Source organism: Pangasianodon hypophthalmus, chromosome 30, assembly GCF_027358585.1.
Source record: "Pangasianodon hypophthalmus isolate fPanHyp1 chromosome 30, fPanHyp1.pri, whole genome shotgun sequence".
NCBI classification, from domain to species: Eukaryota; Metazoa; Chordata; class Actinopteri; order Siluriformes; family Pangasiidae; genus Pangasianodon; species Pangasianodon hypophthalmus.
This window is the reverse complement of record NC_069739.1, coordinates 1,979,970-1,996,524: the sequence shown is the minus strand read 5'-3', so window position 1 is coordinate 1,996,524 and position 16,555 is coordinate 1,979,970. Positions and strand designations below refer to the sequence as shown.

The 16,555-nt window shown below is 41.4% G+C and overlaps 1 protein-coding gene across 5 annotated transcripts in view; it reads right to left on the bottom strand.

The window, feature by feature from the left end:
- l3mbtl3 (L3MBTL histone methyl-lysine binding protein 3) overlaps window positions 1-16,555 on the bottom strand; it is a 28,910-nt gene that overhangs the window by 3,775 nt on the left and 8,580 nt on the right. For 2 of the 5 annotated variants that reach the window (XM_034301950.2, XM_034301951.2), the window contains exons 11-19: window positions 15,918-16,069; window positions 13,696-13,772; window positions 13,336-13,421; window positions 13,077-13,187; window positions 12,493-12,607; window positions 12,166-12,265; window positions 9,197-9,340; window positions 6,931-7,023; window positions 3,743-3,834 (exon numbers count right to left, since the gene is read on the bottom strand). In XM_034301950.2, the coding sequence (XP_034157841.1) occupies window positions 3,743-3,834; window positions 6,931-7,023; window positions 9,197-9,340; window positions 12,166-12,265; window positions 12,493-12,607; window positions 13,077-13,187; window positions 13,336-13,421; window positions 13,696-13,772; window positions 15,918-16,069 (970 nt within the window). Of the gene's footprint in view, window positions 1-2,560; window positions 2,668-3,742; window positions 3,894-6,930; window positions 7,024-9,196; window positions 9,341-12,165; window positions 12,266-12,492; window positions 12,608-13,076; window positions 13,188-13,335; window positions 13,422-13,695; window positions 13,773-15,917; window positions 16,070-16,555 lie in introns of those variants that run through there. The other 3 variants (XM_034301952.2, XR_008301295.1, XR_004577606.2) reach the window with 3 other exon arrangements.

The window sequence follows — 16,555 nt, the reverse complement described above, 5'->3', positions numbered from 1 at the left end:
AACACATCATACTTTTTATCCGTTTATAGTAACATTTAATGTCATGGAATGTCCACAAAATGAGTTAGTTCCAGCTACAAACAGTTAAAGACGTATATAGGTCTGAAAACTTACAGTTCCAGCTTTACCTCTGACTGTTACAAAGCGCTGACACTGGAGACTCCTTCCATAAATGTTAAACGAACGACTTCTCACAAAAAACTTCATCATATCAACAGTTACACACGCTTTTTGATCTGTTTATGCAGAGTGTCTGCATTACAAGTCCTCATGAATGAGCTGTTACTATAGAAATGATAACGTATTAGAATGAGTGCATTAATATAAACCTGTGATTTGCAGATTTTTTCCTAAAAGCGGTCTGTGCTTGAGCTTTTGCATTGATGATGCCTAACATGTTAAGAATATCCACACTTATTAATATTAAACAGTAATCACAAGCATGTCTGGAGGCATATGTGCACAAATACACACTCAGAGAGGAAGAATGCAGGGTGTGCTTCCATTAAAGCATCAGTCTGAAGAAACTTTGATGAATCTGAGTTACTGGTACAGTGTGTTTTGGAGAACGCTCGTCTTTTCATGCCTCGGATTCAGTCTGGGCTTCTTTAGAGTCACTGCTGTGTGATCGATCAGAGAAGCGTTCAATACAAACAGAATGTATACTCACTGTGTAAGCGTGAGAGTGTGTGAGGGTGTGTGTGTGTGTGTGTGTGTGTGTGTGGTTTGTGCAGTGAAGATATATAATGTAAATGCAAATTCTTCAGCTGTACTTCTACGAGATCCCTTAAAGGTTCTACGTAGAAAACTACACCTGAGTATCCTCCTATCAGAACCTGTTTTACAAGCTAAGAACCCTTAATTATGCAAAAAATCCTTAATGAACCCTTGAGGAACCCCATTTTTTTTATAAAAGCGTATGTGGTAACTGGGAAAGTGTGTGTTACCATCTCCAAATTATTTATGATTACATTCTTCTAGAACCTGTCAGGTGTTTAACATTTAGAGCTTGGTATATGGTACACTTTTAAGGGAAAAAATCTGAGTTCTTTAAGGGACTTAAATCAGAAGATACTGACCTTTCACTGAGCTGAAAGACACAGTTTACCAAGAGCAATTAAAAATGATAGTCAAAATAACTTAAAAATTAAAAATTATAATTAGAGAAAAAAGAAATTTGCAATCAACAACAAACCTTCATCCACATATAATCACTATGGAATGCATGCAGCTTATACATTTTAGCTTAATTTTAAAAAATGCAATTAATATTAGGCTATTTAATCTTTGGTGCTTGGATCCCTAGATGAGGAAACGTACAATAACTTTACGGATAATACTCCTATAGTGCTTGGACCCCTAAACAAGGCAATATACAGTAACTATACAGATAATACACCTAGTGCTTGGACCCCTAAATAAGGAAACATACAAGTACTATAGCAATAATACTCCTTTAGTGCTTGGACCCCTAAACGAGGCAACTTCCAATAACTATACAGATAATACACCTAGTGCTTGGACCCCTAAATTAGGAAACTTACAATAAGTATAGAGATAGTACTCCTGTAGTGCTTCAAGCCTAAAATGAGGAAACATTCAATAACTATATGGACAATACACCTTTTGTGCTTGGACCCCTAAATGAGGGAACATATGCACACTCAGTATAGGGATAATACTCCTTTAGCGCCTGGTGTTATTGTTGTTATGCTTGATACTAATTACACATATATGTGTTTATTTAAGATCTGAATTCATCATGGCTGTTAAGAATATTCAACACACACCTCATTTGAATCTCATTTCCTTTCCCTACTTTGCATGCGACTTCATTTACACCCTTATTTTTTGTAAATCATCCGCAACACATTCACTAACAACACACGCAATTTAGCAGGAGGCAACTCTTTTACTTTAATATGAAACACTCCAGCTAAAGCAGACTTTGTGTTTTATTAGGAATATATGAGTATGTGGAGTCCTAAACGAGCTGACGTGCAGTGTAGACAATGCTGCAATAGTTTCACACTCCGTCATTTTAATGTCTCGTTAAGAATGTTTGCTTGTTCCAGGAGACTGAGTTTCTGACTCTTAGCTTACTGTACTGTCCACTTCCCTTTAACCAGACTGTCCAGGGAAACGCAGGGAAAGTTTCCTTTCAAATTAAGCACTAGGGCAGCTGTAGCGCCCGCTCTGTTGCTGGAATTTAATGAGCTACGGCCTCATGGTTTGACTGTGATCTTCAGTCTCATTAACAGCTGGAGTCTTAACCTCAGAGGACAAGGAGAAACACCGCTACAAAGACATAAAGGACAGAATATGAAAAGAAACACGTCATGGGAGAAATACAAAAGCATAGAGAATAGCATGCCTGTTAGTACGGCATTTCAGCAGTGTGTGCGTGTGTGTGTGTGCATGAAAGCAGCGAGGTTCAAACAGAGAAATGAGATTTTTCTGATACTGAGATTTCTCTGAAGCAGAAAAACTCTCATTAACTTCACAACCTCACTTCAGTTTGGTTCACTAGCAGCAGAAACTGATAAAAAAAATTACCAACCAAGAGAATGCCTCAGGCATCCAGGACCAAAATTCCAAGAGAACATCATTTTCCTGCATATTTCCATCTTTCTCTGGCGATCAGCACGACACGTGACAGCATGTTATCTTGTGTGAAAAAACGAATAGTTAGTGCTTTCCTCCTAGTGCGATTAGCAGCTTTACAGCATCACAGCTTCTTCCCCCAAGCCATCAGACTCCTCAATAATCAGAGACGGGACTGACAACACACACACACACACACACACACACACACACACACACCCACTCATACACAACTGAACACCATCCCTCTCCCTCTGCAATTTTTGCACATCTCTGTATTCACTACCTGCATTTGTGCTGCTACAGTATTTATAAATTATTGTATATAATTTTTTGTCATTACTTTACTCTCTGCCTGGCTGCTACCCCAATAACTGCTATGTCCATATATAGTATAAGCTTATCTGCTGAATACTGTGTCACAGTATGTCATGTTTACATTCACAGCATTTTATTATATTGTTATTCTTTTGCACTACTGTTATATCTGACACTTTCATCACACTAGAAGTGTGTACTAGTCGTCACTGCACTGTCTCTTACTGCGCCTACGGTCCTGATTTAGTAGTTATTGTACATCTTGTGCTGTTTACACACATCTGCATGTGCACTTTATGTACTAATGTATAGTCTCATGTAGCTGTGTGTTGTTTGATGTAGCACCATGGTCCTGGAGGAGCGTTGTTTCGTTTCACTGTGTACTGTACTAGCTGTACGACGGCTGAAATGACAATAACTCGACTCACAAGCAGCTGGATGTGTCTTAGAGGCAGCGAGTGTTAGCGTCACACTCCTGAACTGTTAAGAAGACTGGGGTTTGGCAGTGACTGAATTGGTAGAAAAAAGTGTGTATAATATTATATTTTGTGAAGTTTTCTGTAAGGAGATGTTTATGGAAGGAGTCTCCAGTGTCAGTGCTTTGTAACAGTCAGAGACAGAGATAAAGCTATAACTTCAAAAAAAAAAAAAAAAAAGAAAGAAAAAGTTGACATCTTCAGGACACAGGAGTTTACACGTTCTGTTTTCTTGGACAAGCTGCATTTTTTGTCTTATTAACATCAAGTCAGAGATGGTGACATCATCGTCATCATCATCATCATCATCGTTAGGATTAAGTGTAAATCTGTTCATTTGTTACCTTTTGACTCTGTGACAGACGACTCCTCGCTCTCCGCTTCCTCTTCCTGTGGCGGCTCCTCCACTTTTTTCACCTTACACGGCCGCCCGACCCTGAGACGGGACACAGTGACTTCATCAGTGACATCACTGACAGACACAGCATAGTGAAGCTGCGAGTGCCAAAACAATCACATCAGAACCTTCACTTATCAAACTGTGTGTACGTACAGTAGAGACACGGTGTAAACTCTATATACTAACATTTTGAACAGAAAACGTAGCTTTATTTATTTCTTGTACAACCGTTGGCTTAGATTTGTGTTTATATTCACACGATTTATGATCTAGAGTCACGCTAATCTGAATGATGCATGAAATCCATTGCTGATTTTCTAGTACATGTAGTGTTAAATAAAATACAAACAATACAATAAATACAAATAATAAGATAATATGATAAGATGCTTTTATTTTGCACTTCACAAAAAAGCCATCAACAAGAAAGTAAGAAATCACACAGCCTGAGCTGCACGCTCGACTCTCTGACAGCCATATCGCATGCTGCACATCTGTTCTTTCCAGCTGTGATTAACGGTAAAGCCTCAGTTTTTCTCTGTAAAACGATTCCCGCGTGCGGTTGATACGTTTCTTCTATTCCGCTGTGCAATAAAATGCCAGCGCCGTGACGAACACTAATCCTCATCTGAAAGTAAATATTCTTGAAGCGTTTATGGCAGTTTTAGTAGGAACAAGTGAAAAGTGTAGGATAAAGACAAACCGAAAGCCCCTCAGAGACTCGGAGAGAGGAGCTAATCCACCACAGGACAGAGTGTTTCATCTAAAATAAAATGAGATCGTATCTGTGAAGAGTTCGTGCTTTTGGTTAAATGAACGCTCAGAGGAGGAAACATGTGTACTCTGGATTTACAACATTTCAGAGGAACATGTTCTGCTTTTACCTCAAATGTGCTCGTTAATCAGTAATCCAGAATATACGAAATATGAGAATCAAATATGAACTCTACTATCCTCCCAATAGTCAATGTACAACTCCGTGTTCAGACTTCAGGCCACGCCTCCTATCTGAGCGACACCTACGGGGCAGATTCAGAGTTGGCAACTTAAATAGCTAAAGTTCCGTCAGTATTTATGTGGGGAAAGTTCCTCGTATTCAGAGACGGGTTACACAGCTGCTTAACTCCCCATTCAGATTATTAAAATCATTTGTGTGTAGTTCACGCCTCCGAAGTTACCAAATGACGGGTTTTTCAACATCGTCTAGACCACAAGCACTTGTTTTTAAAAAAATCAAGGATAAAAAAATTTGTAAAAATTTCTTTGCCGTCAAATATATAATACATTATGACATAAGATAAGTAAGAGACAATTTAAAAATGAATAATAAAAGACTAACACGAGTATGATGATATATGGATAAGAAGATGGCGAGTGTTGAAATAAATCTAACAGGAGTCTATAATATATACTGCTGCATGAACAGTTAGTTGTAATTATCACATTAATCACTGCAAATTGATTTCATTTAACAATACGGCTTCCACAATCATTCCTCAGCAGTGCATAAAATAGCACTTGATCCAGCACATCCTACTGTTTTGTATTTTATTTTGTTATATTGTTTGTTGAGTGTGTTTACAGGCAGAACATGTGTGTCAACGTGGCACAGTGCGGTTGAATCAGCCTTTCAGTAACACTGGACTTGATGCTGCTGCTTGTCCCGAGAAATAAACACTTAATTTCAAGGTCAGAATCGAGCTTCTGAATAAAGTCTGTATGTGGGTCTCAAGTTTGAATAAAGATGTGCACAGTTTCAGTAATAAGGCCTCATTCCGCACGTTTAACTCAACTCTAAATACGACCCCACGAGCTATGACTGTTTTGACTTTACTTCCTTTTGTTCATGTTTATAGATAATTGTGTGACAGAAATCACTGTATGTTTGAGACATGGAACAAACTCACAAAGCTGACTGAGGTGAGCGTGTGATGCTTTAGACACGCAGATTGTGTGATGCTAAACTGGTGGCAATATGCTACCTGGTTAATTATTAGCTACATTAGTCTAGTAGCTCAAAATGCCAAACTAACGGAGGAAACTTCACTGAATATGCCTCGGGTTCCGTCGGCATTGTGTACACGTCCTCTGAAAGCGTTTAAAGTATGTTACATTGAGGAGGAAGCTATTACGCATGGACAAAAAGAGAAAAAAGAAAACAACCTTGAGCTTATCGACCATTTCAAGGAACACATTGTGAAATGAAAAATAATTTCTTGTTGTATTGAAAAAAAATCAATGTGAGTAATTGCACAAATCATGCTGGGTCTGTTTTTCCTCCCCCACTGTCAGACTGCGAATCCTCCCAATCATCCCGCCAGCCAGATACGATGAGGCGTTATCAGGAAAGCTGTGAGTCACACACACCAGCAGGCATTACGAACCCGAGCTGTGATTCACAGAGTTCTGCGAGGTCTACTGGACGCCAACTGGAATTACAAACCAATCTGTGACAAAGAGCTCAGGAGATGCCTGAGGCATCATAATTATAATCCAATCTCTGTTTCACGGGTATCAGACACATCTGAGCAGCACACGGTGTTGTATACCAGCGTGTGTATATAAGCGGTTATCATCTGCAGGAATATCTCGCATTCCTGCACATTGCTGCCACAAAGCGTTGATTAGTTTTCTCTAACAGCAGCTCTGACACTAGTGCAGCTGCAAATCACAGCTTTATATTAGTAAAGCTCGTTCTAATACCTTATTGTTTCTATAGTAACAGCTCATTCACAGGGACGCTCAACATGGCAAAGTTTCTCAACATGGCAAAGTTTCTGTGTTTAACAGTTTGTGATGGTTTTCATCACAGTGTAACTGGTTTGGGTTTCTGTAGAAAAAAAATAAAAAAGGACAAGAAGAAATAATATTTTTTTAAAAACACAAAGAAATAAAAAAAACCTTGAACAGGACAAGTAAATTTGTGTATAGTATTTTAATAGGTGGATATAAAATAAATGAAAAGAAATAAATGCATAAAAAAACAACACTACACAGTTACCTCAAGGCCACTCCTGAATCAGGCATTATTAATCACTGATTAAAATATTCCCGAGAGGAATTATTAAGCGACAGATGGCTGAATGTCAATGTGTGTGAATGTTAATTAAACAGCTTAAAGCTGGCCTTTACCTTCGTTTGGACTCCGTACCGACCGGCTTCTGATGCGGCGTTTCCATGGCAATGGTTGCCGTGTTGGCCTTGTCCAGGTGACAGACAGGTTTACTGAGAAAACGAAGAAAGTATGTGATAGATCAATGTGTGACTTCTGACTCCTTCTGTTCATCCATCATTGGAAAGAGGCAGAAGGACGAACACACACACACGCACACGTGCACCCACACACACGTGCACACACACACACACACACACGCGAGGCTGGAAACATGTGGCACTGTAATACAGCAGATCAATCAGGTGCGAGTTCTGCCATTCAAACATCTGTTTCTCACAAAGCTGTGACACTGGTACTTTCCAACAGGAGGCGTGGCCTGTGTATCTGTCAAAACTATTAAAGGAGGCGTGGCCTGTGTATCTGTCAAGACTATTAAAGGAGGCGTGGCCTGTGTATCTGTCAAAACTATTAAAGGTGGCGTGGCCTGTGTACCTCTCAAGACTATTAAAGGAGGCGTGGCCTGTGTATCTGTCAAAACTATTAAAGGTGGCGTGGCCTGTGTATCTGACAAGACTATTAAAGGAGGCGTGGCCTGTGTATCTGTCAAGACTATTAAAGGAGGCGTGGCCTGTGTATCTGTCAAAACTATTAAAGGAGGCGTGGCCTGTGTACCTCTCAAGACTATTAAAGGAGGCGTGGCCTGTGTATCTGTCAAAACTATTAAAGGAGGCGTGGCCTGTGTATCTGTCAAAACTATTAAAGGTGGCGTGGCCTGTGTACCTCTCAAGACTATTAAAGGAGGCGTGGCCTGTGTATCTGTCAAAACTATTAAAGGTGGCGTGGCCTGTGTATCTGACAAGACTATTAAAGGAGGCGTGGCCTGTGTATCTGTCAAGACTATTAAAGGAGGCGTGGCCTGTGTATCTGTCAAAACTATTAAAGAAGGTGTGGCCTGTGTACCTCTCAAGACTATTATAGGAGGCGTGACCTATGTACATGTTAAGACTATTAAAGTAGGCGTGGCCTGCGTATCTGTCATTGCCAAAGAACAAAGCATGGCGTATGTACCGGTCAGTCCAAGTGAAGGAGGTTTGGCCTCTCTACCGGTCAATTCTAATACAGGAGGCGTGGCCTCTGTGTCTGTCAGTCACAAAGAAGGAGGCGTGGTCTATATTACTGTCAGACCTACTGAATGAGCCACTCCGGGGTGGTCTCTGTATCCATCAGTCTTAGGAAGAAGGTGTGGCATCTGTATCTGTCAGGCCCAGCGAAGGAAGAAGAGGTATTTAGAGAACATTTTTCACTGGCTGTTATTATTTGTACCAGTTCTGCAGGTGCTACTGCTCATGCATTAGAGAAGAAAATAATACTGTTGAGGTTGAAAGCTGATGAGTAAAGCTGCCAGACAAACAGCAAATTGGCTTCTCTCAGTGTCTGTGAACTGGGAATGTGAGAATGACACAGTTTTGTCATGTGGTGCCAATTTTCTCAGAAAAAAAAAGAAAGGACATCTTGGACTTGCTTCCTATATGCTTGGAGTTGTTTACTCTACACAATGTTGACATAAAAATGTCTTTGGCAGGGGTCCAGGAACGAATCAGCATGTTCCAATAACTCGCTGGTTTCATTGGTCAGGATTTCATCAGAAAGCTTTTTCACTCAGCTGCAGTGGATAAACCCAATGTCTTTTTCCTCATACAGGCTGACTTGAGATCTTAATCCCAGTGTGGTTTTCATCTGCCAGTTATTATTTAAACACTGAAACTGCACATTACCATCACAAATAAAGAGAAGTAATAAAGGGTGATGGAAACAGATGGTTTTCTTCTACACTCTTTGACAGAAGGTTCCTCTGTGGTTCTTTGGACTGTTAGAGGGTTGTTACATTTCCAAAGTGGTTCTACTTGGAAGTCTTTTTGAAAGAAAAACCCTCTGTTGTAGGATTGTATATACAAGAGACAAAACATAGAATGTTTTAGAGTTTGAAATGAAGCCTCATTTTCTAATAACACAGCACCCAGAAGCAGTCGTACGTTTATCCCAGGAAGCATTTGAAAGGTCTTTGCAGAACCCTGCAATATAAGCTAATACCCTTAACCATGCAAAGAACCCCTGATGCAATGCAAAAGAAAGAATTAATATTCTGCACAGCCAGCCACAAGTCTACATACTGCACCAAGAAGCACAGCCAATCAGATCGCACCATTACAAATTCATCAGGACATTCTACATTTTTCAGGCTTTAATGAGCTACTTTAAGCCTAGAGGAGGTGAAACACTCACTCGTGACTGTGTGCAGGCGTATCAGGGCTGGGTTCCGCCCGCCGTAGTCGGCCCACGCCAGAACCCGGCATCTCCCCATTCAGCCGGTCCGGCAAAACCGAGTCCTTCTTCATGTTGACCTCAGAGTATGGACAGCCCATTGCACTGGAAACACACACACACACACACACACACACACACCAGTTTAATCAGCCAGCACTGTTATGTAGTTATTTCTGCATTTAAAGCTAAAATTGTGGGTTTTTTCAGTAATAATAGTGACTGTAATTGTCAGTTTCCTGTTCAGAAGTAAGAAAGTTCTAGAGGAGATTTCAAATCCATCACTTTCCACAGATTGCATCAGATTGCTGTTACTTGTTATCTACAGTAGCCATGTTGCTTCAGTGGATAACTGAAAAAAAGGAAACATCAAACACCAAGTGTGTCCTGGGCGATCGAGTATATTTAGGGTGAGGGGCAAATTGTTTACATTTCATTTTTTGCCAAACAAGTCCTTTAAGGTACAGCAGGAAGCAGGAAGCTAGACTACTACAGTCCCTTGCTAGCCAGCTGAACTTCTTAAACCACTCCAGATGATTCAAAATGTGCCGCTCTGACTGGCTTTTAATGGAATGAGCCCCTCTTCATCTCAATCCACCAGATCCTCACATCAGGCTCAACCCCATTTAGCCTACAGAGTAAATACCAGAACTTCACCAAGCTACAGGGAATCATTTTATCATCCGAGACTGAACAACAAATCCAGCCTCTTTTCACTGGTGCTTCTGCAATAATGAAATAAATGTTTGTTCTTCAGATTCCTTTAAAACCTCCAAGAATTACCTGCAGGCTCTTCTAAGAGCAGATGGACAGAATGCAGAAAACCCTCAGCACTCTCCCTCTGAGCTCTAACGCATCTATATATCTGCCTCAGTGTGTGCTCTTTTGCGACACTGGTACTCAGGGGGGCCATAAGGTGAGGAAAGCCTTGAGTGACTCCAGAGCTGGACAGCAGCTCCAGCATGTAACACAGCAGCGTCTGTTAAAGTAGTGCAGCTTTAAGCTTTAAGCTTTTCTCAGAGAGCCCAGAATTCACTCTAATCAATAAAAAGGTGTTACCTTTCCAGTCATGTTACTTACTCAGATCTTCATAAACGAGTTGGACCTTCTCAAATTTTAATCGAACATCTCTGCTATAATCATTACTAGCACATAACTACTTCTGTATCAACCTTTGTATCATCTGTGCCATGGGGATAAACATGTAGCATCATCATCTCACAGCTCCAGGGTCCCTGGTTCTCACGTCACTGTCTTCTGCAATTTCCCTCGGGATCTATCTATCTATCTATCTATCTATCTATCTATCTATCTATCTTATGTTCACATGTTCTTCCTGTATCCGTGTGACTGGACTGGCATCTCCTTCAGGGTGTGTTCCCACCTCACTCCCAGTGTTCCCGGGATAGACTCCTGATCCATCGCAACCCTGACCAGGATAAAGCATTTACTGAAGTTGAATGAAAGAATAAACTTTGTATTTTGTATTTAACAAAGCCCATCAAATCAATAAAGCAAAATGAATGATTCCAGGCAAGAAGTCAGTGCTAAAAGGAATGAGAAATACATCATCACAAACTATTCTGCATTTTACATGCGGCATCGTTCTTCCCAGCAGTGAAAAGCCAACAACGTTAAATTGTGTTTGCCTTCATATAAAGCCCACAGACAGCCTGATATTAAACTCTTCCTGATATCTGACTCATTTTAGGCTCCAATCCTCCCATTGTGATGAGAACTCGAGTTTGGATTAGGAGTTTACAACCCAGAGCTGGGATTGGACCAGCAGCACGGAGGAGGATTGGGTTTGACGATCCCCATGTGGCTGAAATGAAAGACAGGCCTATTTTTATTTACTTATTATTTATACTAAGGGAGGGTATCTCCTCAGCCGAGTGGATTAGCATCCAAATAGCATCCAGTGGGGATCAAGCACTGTCACTCGAGAAGAAAAGGGGATTGAGGAACAGACAGATAGAGCACATCACACACACAACAGAACACACACTCTTCGTTTCTAATCTTTCAAAAAATAATCTTCTCTGGTTGCTGCAGTCCTTCTCATGTTTCCATCCACACAAAGCCAATCTCTGATACAGTGTGTTTGAAAACAAAGAAGATGACAGACAGAAAATACAAAGATATCTGTCTGTCAGCCTGACTCTCTCTCTCTCTCTCTCTCTCTCTCTCTCTCTCTCTGTGGCCTTCCTGTTCACTACAGACACTGTTCTTCAGATTCTCTCTCAGAGGAGTGGATGAATAGGTGGTTGGATGGACAGATCGATGAATGAATGAATCAGTGCAGACAGAACATAATAGCAGATGGAGAGAAAATGGATTAATAGCCTTATGTATGTTTGGATTGGAGGACAGATGGATAGACAAATTGATGGATGGAGAAAAGGATGGGTGTATGGAAGGAAAGATAATGGATTGATAGATCTAGATAGACTGGTGTATTTTTGCAGATGTCTTATTGGATAGCTGGATGAACAGATAGACAGATAGATTGATGACTGGAGGGAGAAATGGATGGGTGTATGGAAGGAAGAATAATTGAATGGATAAAGAAATTGAAAAAAATGGATGGGTGAACAGATGGATGTATGGATGGGTGAATGAACAAAAGAATGGATGGGTTGACAAACAGGTGAAGGAATGGATGGCTGGATGGATGGCTGGATGGATAAATGGAAGGATGGACAGATGGATAAATAAAGAATTAAACACTATATGAAGGATAAATTGATAGGTTTAGATAAACGGCTATGTCTTTTCAAATTTCCTCTTGGACGGATGGATCAACAAATGGATAGTTGAATGGATGGATGGATGGATGGACCTGATCCCAAGCAAGTGAGTTAAATGAGGTGTTCTCTCTCTCTCTCTCTGTCTCTCTCTCACACACACACACACACACACACACACACCTGTGGTGTCCAGAGTAACGAGCTCCTTTGATGTGCCCGACTCCTCTGCAGCCGGGTGTAGGACATCCACCTTGCTCAGATTCACTCGTATCCTCCAGACCTACAGCGAGCGACAGAGAGCAAACATGACACAACACACACACACACACACACACACACACCCTGCTTCATTCTCTTTCTCTGACCCATGCATCTTTCCCTCATTTATTCTGTGCACTCTGGATACCGCAGTAATGGGAAGTGAGAGAGCACGTTCTCCCCGTATCCGTCTGAGTTTCCTCTGCGTTCTCCAGTTTCATTCCCACCTCCAAAAACTACCTCACTCACTGATTGGCGGCTGTAGGGCGTGTCCCGTTTTGGTGCACCACCCTGCAGGATGGATGTTCGGGCTGTCTGCCTCCAGCCAGTAATCATACTCATCCGTCCAGCCATCGAAATGGATCTGAGAGAAACAGACACATTAGAGGTCATCTGGGGGTCAGAGGTCAGACTGGCATTGCTTATTACGTATTATTTCCCAGGTCTGAGTTACTCGACTACTGGGATTCAGATGAGTAGAATCAGGATTTTCATGCTTCCTGTCCTGTAAAACCTTGTTAGAACTTCTGAAGTAAAGTGGGCGGGGCAAATGTGTGGCAAAAATTCACCCTTACCAATCACAAGGCAGATACTGCTTGTCCCACCCACAGAGTAAAGGTTACTGCTGTGTAGGAAAACCCTCTGAGATGCTTCCTTTAGTAGTTTCAGTTTTATGGGCTCAAATATCGATCATTTCTTCTGGAATATGAATCCTCATAGCGTTTACTGTGGTGAGAGATTTCTGCTATGATTCCACCTTCTAATAACTTAGGGGTGGTGCTTGGATCATGAGTGGGCGGGGTTATATCATGTCTGTGTATGTCACTGCATACCTTCACCCTGTGCTCGTCTCGATCCACCACTGTAGCCACTCTCACCATCACAGGGTTCCTCACGTCCACCGCCTCCAGCTTCATGTTCACCTGGAAACTGTGGTGAGGCTTCTGCAGAGAGACACGGAGACAAAACACTGCGGACAGAGACACCGAGCTCCGTGTGTGTGTGTGTGTGTGTGTGAGGAGATCTCAAACAGCCTGAAACTGTGCAGACATTCACACACACACACACACACACACACACTTGTTCCCTCACCGCTTTGAAGGACCTGGCAGGTGCAGGTAATGAGCTCGTCTCCTCCAGATACCTCTCCCAGGAGAAGTTCTCAGCATCGGAGTAACCTGGGGAGCGCACGATCGAATCAGAAATGGAGCAAGCAATCTCGTTTTTACAGAATTCTGGGAAACGTGTCAGGGAGAAGAACTTGTTTATAGATTAATCAAACATGATGGGAACGCCGAGGCTCCTCCAGACTTCTGCTGAACATCAGAAAAACATCAAAAACAGAAGATAAATCATACCAATAAACAATCTTCATAAAGTCAAACTAGCTACTGCATCCTTTCTTTCGGCCTTTCTCTCTTTCTTAATCCATCCCCATTTTCTTTCCTTTACCTGGAGGCGTGGTCAGGGTTCTGCCGTTCTCCTGACACCAGCCAACTGGATGGATATACGGACTCGTCACATCACACCTACAGATAAAAGTATAATACAGAGATAAAAGTTTACTTTACAATATAAAACTAAACACAGAGAGAGATAGTGCTGTAGAACTAAAAGAGAGAGATAAACACAGAGAGACAGAGAGAGAAAGAGAGAGATAGATGTAGAACTAAAAGAGAGAGATAAACACAGAGAGACAGAGAGAGAAAGAGAGAGACAGATGTAGAACTAAAAGAGAGAGATAAACACAGAGAGACAGAGAGAGAAAGAGAGAGACAGATGTAGAACTAAAAGAGAGAGACAGAGAGAGAAAGAGAGAGAGATGTAGAACTAAAAGAGAGACAGAGAGAGAAAGAGAGAGAGAGATGTAGAACTAAAAGAGAGAGACAGAGAGAGAAAGAGAGAGAGATGTAGAACTAAAAGAGAGAGACAGAGAGAGAAAGAGAGAGGCAGATGTAGAACTAAAAGAGAGAGACAGAGAGAGAAAGAGAGAGGCAGATGTAGAACTAAAAGAGAGACAGAGAGAGAGAAAGAGAGAGACAGTTGTAGAACTAAAAGAGAAAGACAGAACAAGAGAGAGAGGAAGAAAGAGAGAGAACAAGACAGAAAGAAACATGTAGAAGTTAAAGAAACAGACAGAGAAAGAGACAGAGAGAGAGACAGAAAGAGAGACAGATGCACAACTGAGAGAATGAGACAGACAGAGAGAGAAGTCAGAGAGACAGAGAGAGGAAGAAAGAGAGAGAACAAGACAGAGGAACATATGTAGAAGTTAAACAAAAAGAGACAAAGAGAGAGACAAAGAGAGAGACAGATAGAGAGACAGATGTATAAATGAAAGAGAGAAAAACAGAAAGAGACATACGTAGGAGTTAAAGAAAGAGAGACAGAAAGAAATAGGCAGAGAGAGAGAGAGAGAAACAAAAAGAGAGACAGACATACATAAAAGAGAGAAAAACAGAGAGAGACAAATGTACAGCTAAGAGAACGAGTCAGAAAGCGAGATAGACAGATGTAGAATTAAAGGAAAGAGAAGAACAGAGAGAGAAATAAATACCACAGGGGAAAGAGGGAATAAAGAGGGAGAGAGGGAGAGAGAGAGAGAGAGAGAGAGAGAGAGAGAGAGTTCTCGTAGTTGTGAAATCCTGTCATGATGAAAGAGTGAGCAGTGGAACAGAAGCACAATCACACAATAACATCAACACAGTAAACATGCAGAAATGCTGAAACGCTGGTTAATAAAACTGATCACTCTATTTTCCTCCTTACTGCTATTATTTTATCAAGCTTTTTTAAATAGTGTGTAAATGTGTGTAAATGTGTGTAAATGTGTATGTCTGTAATGTTACCAATGCTTTGGCAATATAAAGCCTTTTACCATGCCAATAAAGCCTCTCCAACCTGAATCTGACAGAGAGAGAGACAGAGAGAGAGAGAGAGAGAGAGAGATACAGAGAGAGAGAGAGAGACAGAGAGAGAGACAGAGAGAGAGAGAGAGAGAGAGAGACAGAGAGAGACAGAGAGAGAGAGAGACAGAGAGAGACAGAGAGAGAGAGAGAGAGAGAGAGAGAGAGAGAGAGAGAGAGAGACTCTCCATCTTAAATGATAAAGAAACTGTGCGCCTGTGCAGTTATTGTGTTATTATTATGATCTGTGCTGTTTTTTTGTGAGACTGTATAATGACAGTGATGTCGATAAAGCACCAGAAATCAAACTAAATGAATAAATGACAAGGAAAGAGAGAGAGAGAGAGAGAGAGAGAGAGAGAGAGAGAGAGAGAGAAATAAATACACAGCAGAGAAAGAGACAGACAGACAGACGGAGAGATCCATTACTGATGTGTGTGTATAATTTAGCAGCACACATCTGTGACGAGTTTAAGTGTGTGTGGGTGGATCCTCTAGCACCATCTACAGTCCAAATAAAGCCACCCCACACACACACACACACACACACACACACACACACACACACACACACACACACACACACACACACACAGCTGAAGTGTGTCAGTGAAACACTGCCCTCTAGTGGTAGAACATCTGAATTACTCCTCCTATACACTGCCCTGCTGTACTGTACCTACAGACCTGTGTTCGTTACTCCTACACACACACGCTAACCTCACAGGTTAAAATAAACGTGCGAGTGTAAAACACGTTTCTTCTCACCAGTAGTCGTAGCTCTCGTCCCAGCTGTCGAAGTGCACGAGCAGACGGCTGTCCACCATGTCCTTAACGGTGGAGACGCAGACGAGTGACGGGTTCTTCTTATCCACCGCCTCCAGCTTCATCCCCACCCTGAAGCCTAAAGGTGTGACTGTCTGAAGAGCAAACACACACACACACACACACACGGCACAACATGAACAAGGCAGAAATAAAACATTGTGTGTGTGTGTGTGTGTGTGTGTGTGTGTGTGAGTTACAGTGAAATACTCAGAGGCAGCGTGGTGTGATGAAGCGGAGTTACTGCTACCACCCTGACACTGATTATTTTCCTACAGCAGCGCATCTCGCAGTGTTTTATTCCTCTTACACCACAGCAATTTTCCAACTTACAGAATAACACGTCATACTTTTTATCCATTTATACTTTCATTTAATGCTGTGGAACATCTGTGAACAAGTTACATTATAGCAGCTATAAACAGTCTTTTCCTCATCATCCTTTCTTTATTCTCTCAAAAAACTGAAATAGAGCGGTGAAAATGCTGTTCTGTTTATTTCAGGAGATGTGAGCAGTAGCAAATACGTGGAAGCAAAAAACACAGAAACGTAACTTTAGTGCGTCACTCACCTCATCTACG